We start from the raw sequence: 7066 nt of genomic DNA, 5'->3' as shown, positions 1-7066 counted from the left end.
CACACACTTCTCACTTAAGAAAATGGAGAAGAACACTTTACACACTTACAAACTTGTGCTTCTGTGCGCATGTTCTTTGGTTCTATTTCTTAACACGGAGCTGAGTTTTCTTGCATCTGCAAAAACCCTAGACAATGATAGCAAGGCATGTAACGCAAACTGACATTTCCCTATTTTCGAACACCTCTTAAATACTATCACTGTTTTTATAATTTTATAATGCTAAATTTAAAATTCAGGTTTATATAGTTTACCTTGGCGAAAGAGTACACGATGATCCCGAACTCGTTACGGCTTCTCATCATGAAATGCTTGAATCACTTCTTGAGAGGTACTTACTAATACTGATATTACTGAACCTGTTTATACTATATCTCTTTTATCTTCATTAGGTAACAAACATTCAAATATTTATTTCTTCTTGCCACCCAAGAAACCTCATTCGTCATGCTATATGTGTCTTCACATAACTTAGGCCCTCCTGTCTTTTTTTCTTTTGTCTATCATAAGTTCTTCTCTCACTTAAATTTCTCATGTTATATATAGCAAAGAAGACGCACATAACTCAATGATCTACAGCTATCAACATGGATTCTCCGGTTTCGCAGCACTTCTTACATCTACACAAGCAAATAAAATCTCAGGTACTCATCAAAACCCATACACACATCTGTGAAAATTTCATAGAATAATCATTTTTAATTTTTTGTCACAAAAATAGTTTTCAATGAAAAGATGACCAAAATTTTTTTATTAAAAGGAAAAAAATATATTTATACCCTAGGGTTAACTAATTTAGACTTAGAATTTAGAGTTAATGGGTATAGTTTTGAGTATAAGGTTTCAAATTTTTTAAAATAAAAATAAATTAAAATTAAAATTTCAAAATAAAAAAAGTCTATTTTAGTCATTTTCTTTATTGAGAGCTATTTTTGTAACAAAAATTTCAAAATGAGTGTTTGAGAGAATTGCCCAATTTCATATCTTTGAGCACTAATTAACGACTTTGGTTTTCAAACCGGAATCTTGTAATATAAACACAGAGCATCCAGAAGTAATCCATGTTATACCAAACCGGATTCTGAAACTGCAAACCACAAGAACTTGGGACCACCTTGGCCTCTCTCAAATTTCAACTCCTTTTTCTTCCTCTTCATCGACATCTGTAAAAGGTCTTCTTCATGACACCAACATGGGCAGTGAAGCTATCATCGGCGTCATAGATACCGGTCTCTCTCTCTCTTTCTCTCTCTCTCTATATATATATATATCCTTGTCTCACATCATGTATGCATGTATATGTAAAGGAATATGGCCAGAGTCAAAGGTATTCAACGATCAAGGCCTTGGACCAATACCTAAGCGCTGGAGAGGAAAATGTGTATCAGGAGAAAAATTTAACGCCACAATTCATTGCAACAAAAAACTAATAGGAGCTAAGTACTACGTAAGCGGCCTACTCGCCGAGATGGGAGGAAAATTCAACCGAACCATAATCCAAGATTTCAAATCCAGCAGAGATGTAATCGGTCACGGCACGCATACAGCCACAATAACCGGAGGCTCATTCGTCTCCAATGCAAGCTACTATGGTCTAGCCCAAGGTACATGATAAGTAGAAGTTGAGACTGAACCAAGCCAACAGAAACTTTTGATAGTATTCACTATATATATATATATATTTTAAGTCAAAATTGACTTCCAACATAAAACTAATCGATAATAAGTGTATTGATCCGTCCCTGATATAAGTTAGTTTAAGAGTCAAGGTATAGGTTTAATAAGACATAACCTTGTTCCCTTGTCAGGCACAGTCCGATGTGGTGCTCCTAAGGCCCGAATAGCCGCATACAAGGCGTGTTGGAACGGAGTAGAACATGCTGGAGGGTGTACAACTGCTGATATGTGGAAGGCTTTTGATGATGCTATACACGATGGGGTTGATGTTTTGTCTGTTTCTATTGGCGGGGGTATTCCAGAGGATTCAGAGGTTGATAAGCTCGACTATATCGCGGCTTTTCACACGGTGACAAAAGGGATTCCGGTTGTTGCTGCGGCAGGTAACGAAGGCCCTGCTGCTCAGACTGTTGTCAATGTTGCTCCATGGCTTTTGACCGTTGCTGCTACTACTCTTGACCGGTCTTTTCCTACCAAGATCACTCTTGGGAATAATCAAACCTTCTTGGTATACGTTTTAATACCTTTTATTACCCAAAAACCTAAACAACAATTATAGTTTATTTGGAGCTATTTTAACTTGTTGGTGTCTAACTAGGCTGAATCTCTGTACACTGGACCGGAGATTTCAACCGGTTTAGCCTTCCTGGACTCAAACAGTGATGATAATGTTGATGTGAAGGGGAAAACAGTTCTTGTTTTCGATAGTATACGTACCACTCCAATTAGATTGAAAGGTGTAGCAGGAGTCATCTTTGCCCAAAAGCCTGACGATCTACTTCAACGGTGCCATTCTTTTAAGTGCATTTTTGCAGATTACGAGCTTGGAACCGACATTTTACAATACATACGTACCACCAGGTTCCTCTATCTTGAAGCAGATAAACTCTGTTTATAATGTCACATCCCTCTCTTTTTTTTTTATCTATAAATATTATTGATCCAACGTCTAATCACAGATCTCCTACGGTGAGAATAAACTCGGCTACGACATTAACAGGTTTGCCTGCAACTACAAAGGTTGCTGCATTCTCATGTAGAGGGCCTAACTCAGTTTCACCAGCCATTCTCAAGGTTACAAAGCCGTTATGTCGTCTCTGGTCTATGTTGTTTACTTCAAAAGTTGAAACTAGATTACTTATCACATTTTACACTATGTAGCCTGATATAGCAGCTCCTGGTGTGAGCATACTCGCTGCATTAAGTCCATTTGATTCTAGACAACATGATGGATTTGGACTAGATACAGGGACATCCATGTCGACTCCTGTTGTTTCTGGAATCATAGCTCTCCTCAAGTCTCTGCACCCTAACTGGTCTCCTGCCGCAGTTAGATCAGCTTTGGTCACAACAGGTTCTTTGCTTAGTTCTTCACCTTTTCTTCTTCAACTACACAAACAAAACTGACTAACCTGTCTCTTTTTGGAAGCTTGGAGGACAAGTCCATCTGGAGAGCCCATTTTTGCTGAAGGATCAAACAAGAAGCTTGCAGATCCATTTGACTATGGAGGAGGTCTTGTAAACCCTCAAAGAGCTTCAAAACCAGGACTTGTCTACGCTATGGGGATTCAAGATTACATCAACTATATGTGTTCTGCTGGTTACAACGATTCCTCAATTTCTGGAATGGTCGGTATAATTACCAAGTGTCCAAATCCTAAGCCATCAATTCTTGATATGAACTTACCTTCAATCACAATTCCAAATATTGAAAAAGAAGTCACACTCACAAGAACTGTGACCAATGTTGGACCCATCAAGTCAGTCTACAAAGCTGTGATCGAGTCTCCACTCGGCATAACTCTCACCGTCACACCGAACACACTCGTGTTTAGCTCTGCAGCTAAGAGAGTGCTCACTTTCAAGGTGAAGGCTAAAACGAGCCATAAAGTCAACACTGGTTACTTCTTTGGAAGCTTGACATGGACTGATGGTGTTCATGATGTTAAGATCCCTGTCTCTGTTCAGACAAAGATTATGATCAAGGCTTAGCAAAGAAACTCAAAATTATCTGAATAATAAGCGATTTCGATCGACTCAATGTATTAAAAAAAGAGCCATGCGATGCTCATGGCTTTGTTCTTAATTATGAAGTTTGTTGCAAATTTCAATTCGAAGTGTGTCAAATCAACATCTTTACTAATTAGAAAGATGAAATCACCAAAAAATTTGAATCTCTTATACAATAACAAACACACATATAGAGAAAACCGTGAAATTTCCTAATTTATTCGTTACAACCATATGTTAACTATAGCATTAGTGTCTTGACTTGTTAATATGTCTTTAAGTTTGACCTGAGAACTCCAAGTTCATTTCCTGCATATGTAGCATATATATTGAATATTTTCGTGTATTTTTGATGGGAAAAATAAAAAAAATTACATGTTTTTTCCCTTTTTCTAATTACCCTCCAGTAAAAAGAGAAACAATTTGACACACACTCGTTCACATGGAAGGTTATACTTTACGGTCAACTAATGGGACTCACTGTCCTACCAGACTACCACCATGCATGCATGAGCAGTTTGTCTTCCCCTTTTTCAGCTGCTTTCAATTTTTTTCTTCTCACTGATATATAATTTATAAAATGTATATATGTTTATATATGTATATATATTAATGTTCAAGAATTATAGTGAATATTTTTGGTTGGAAGTTTTTATAAAATAAATTATGATATTGTTAGTGAATATAAATTAAAATACAAAATTTATTTATAAACTTTTATTTATAATATTTCTATTATAAGACTGAAATGTAAAATTTCAAAATAATTTTAGAAAATATTTTTACATTTATTTATCCACCCGCAACCGCAACAATCTGCAACCGCAAACACTAGCAAGATCAATTTTTGATTTTAAAAGGTTTGAAATGGTTTAAATCGATTTATGTTGTAAAATACCAATGTTACCACCGGTAAAAAATGCATTTGTGAGTGGTAGAGGAGAATCCACTCAAATCCTAAGTTTAATCTTTCCACAATCGTTGAAGAAATGGTACAAAACTTTTCAATAAACTTTGAATGGATCGTATGATGCTCTTGAGAACACCATACTTTTTTTTTTTTGAGAAAGAGAACACCATACTTGACGAACACCATATGCTATGTTGGCAGCGTGAGAACTAATAAAGCGTAAATTTAAAAAATATATACCAATGATATATAAAGGTTAGTGGAAATGAATTGATTGAAAGGGTGAAAAAGTCATGGAATATGAAACACAACATTTTGCTTGTCTGCTAGGGTCGTGATAATAATTAATTGATTTCGAATTTTCTTGCGGAAGTAACTAAAGATTAAGATATGAATAGGAACCCGATACTAATATATGCAAGTTACTTTCATCAATCGTACGTCAAAAAAGTTTAAATATAAACGAGAAAAAAAGTATAAGAAAGAAAGTGGTAGAGAAATATGGAAGGTGTAGAGAACATATATACAACCGTTCTTACACCTTCTCGTTCTTGCTCGTCTTGATTATATTTCATCCTACCCTTTCGATCGATATCAACACATTGTCGTCTTCAGGATCTCACACAATCTCAATTAGCAACAGAACACTCGTATCTCCCGGTGGAGTCTTCGAGCTTGTTTTTTTCAAACCGCCGGCACTCTCGATCGCGTTGGTATCTGGGAATATGGTATAAGAAATCTCGAAGAAAACCTACGCATGGGCAGCCAACAGAGACAACCCTCTCTCAGATGATTATACCAGGAGCTATTTCTGGAGTTTACCAACGGACGACTGCGATTTGTTCTCAAGCTGTGGGCCTAATGATTATTGTGACCAAATACGCATTAGGTCCACAGATTGAAAACAAATCAGCAGCTGTGGGACTTGAGAGACGGATCATCTGGGTGTGTGAGGAGAACGCGGCTTAGTTGTAACGAAGATGGGTTTTTGAGGCTAGAGAAGATGAAGTTGCCAGATACTAATTAAGATGGTATTGTGGATTAGAGAATTGGCTTGAAGAAATGTGAAGAGATAGTGTCTTAGCGATTTATTGTGAGTTTGTGACCTAAATATATTTCACTAAATTTAAATAAATGAAAAAAAGTACAAATGAATTATTTTTAAATAATTTTTCATAACATGTTACATATTTCAATATTTTTTTATAACATGTTACATATTTCAATATTTTTTTCAAAAACTGCTATTTTGGAATTTTTTTTATTTTTATAGAGAACTATTTTATATTTGGGATTGTGACTTTGAAATTAGGATAACAAGTATTTTTTGTCGATAGATAACTACTATTTTTTGGGATTGTGACTTAGAAATAATATAACAAGAATTTTTGTTAATAGATGAGTATCATTTCAGAAGTTTTCAGCAATATTTTACATTTTTTAAAATTTTTTTAAAAAACCTCATATTTTTGAAAAGTTTTCATATTTATAGAGAACTATTATAGATTAGAGATTGTGACTTAGAAATAAGGATAACAAGAATTTGTTTTGATAGATGAGTATTTTTCCAGAATTTTTCATCAATAAATTACATATTTCAATAATTTTTACAAAAACTACTATTTCTTAAAAGTTTTCATTTTTATAGAGAACTATTGTAGATTTGGGATTGTGTTTTCTGCGCCGATAAGCCCCGGAATCTTACTCAGTGGACATCATGAAATTAGGATAACAAGAATTTTTATTGACAGATGAGTATTCTTTCAGAATTTTTCATCAATAGGTTCCATTTTTCCAATAATTTTTAGAGAAGCTTCTATATTTGGATATATTTTATTTCTATGAAGAACTATTGTAGATTTAAGATTGTGTCTTAGAAATTAGGATAACATGGATTTTTGTTTGTAGATGAAAATTTTTTCAGAAATTTTTATAAATAGGTTGCATTTTTTAAATATTTGTTTTAAACCTGCTATTTTTGGATAGTTTTCATTTTTATAGAGAACTATTGTGACTTAAAAATTAGGATAACTAGAATTTTTTTCATATATGAGTATTCTTTCAAAAAATTTCATCAATAGGTTGCATTTTTATAATATTTTTTAAGAACATGTTATTTTTGTAAAGATTTCATTTTTATAGAGAACTATTGTAGATTCTGGATTGTGACTTTGAAATTAGTATGACAATAATTTTTGTTTGTAGATGAGTATTCTTTCAGAATTTTTCATAGGTTGCATTTTTAAAATATATATATTTTTTTAAATCTGCTATTTTTGGATAGTTTTCATTTTTATACATAACTATTGAAGATTTTGGATTATGGCTTAGAAATTAATATAACAAGAATTTTTCATCAATAGGTAACATTTTTTATATTTTTTTTAAGAACATGCTATTTTTGAAAAGTTTTCATTTTTATCGAGAACTATTGTAGATTTGGGATTGTGATTTTTTTTTTTTTTTTTT

The 7066-nt window shown here is 33.7% G+C and overlaps 1 protein-coding gene across 2 annotated transcripts; it reads left to right on the top strand.

Moving 5' to 3' along the window:
• Nucleotides 1–3788, top strand: LOC106301214 (subtilisin-like protease SBT3.3). Of its 2 annotated transcripts, none has more exons than XM_013737563.1 (10): nt 1–145; nt 240–331; nt 547–644; nt 1044–1229; nt 1308–1604; nt 1815–2185; nt 2276–2538; nt 2637–2751; nt 2839–3031; nt 3107–3788. In XM_013737563.1, the coding sequence occupies exons 1-10, from the start codon at nt 23–25 to the stop codon at nt 3667–3669; spliced, it is 2301 nt and encodes a 766-aa protein (XP_013593017.1). In that variant the 5' UTR covers nt 1–22; the 3' UTR covers nt 3670–3788. The 2 variants fall into 2 exon arrangements, with proteins under 2 accessions (XP_013593017.1, XP_013593016.1); XM_013737562.1 differs by having other exon boundaries at nt 1809–2185.
• Nucleotides 3789–7066: the final 3278 nt, after the last annotated feature.

This window comes from Brassica oleracea, chromosome C7 (assembly GCF_000695525.1).
Source record: "Brassica oleracea var. oleracea cultivar TO1000 chromosome C7, BOL, whole genome shotgun sequence".
NCBI classification, from domain to species: domain Eukaryota; kingdom Viridiplantae; phylum Streptophyta; class Magnoliopsida; order Brassicales; family Brassicaceae; genus Brassica; species Brassica oleracea.
This window is presented reverse-complemented; position numbering and strand designations above follow the sequence as displayed.

Excerpts from the sequence above, each read along its gene's own strand:
- LOC106301214 (XM_013737562.1), top strand. The coding sequence starts at position 23 with ATGGAGAAGAACACTTTACACACTTACAAACTTGTGCTTCTGTGCGCA. Across the intron at positions 146-239 it reads CCCTAGACAATGATAGCAAG|GTTTATATAGTTTACCTTGG; the intron begins GCATGTAACGCA and ends TTTAAAATTCAG. Across the intron at positions 1,605-1,808 it reads CTACTATGGTCTAGCCCAAG|GCACAGTCCGATGTGGTGCT; the intron begins GTACATGATAAG and ends TTCCCTTGTCAG.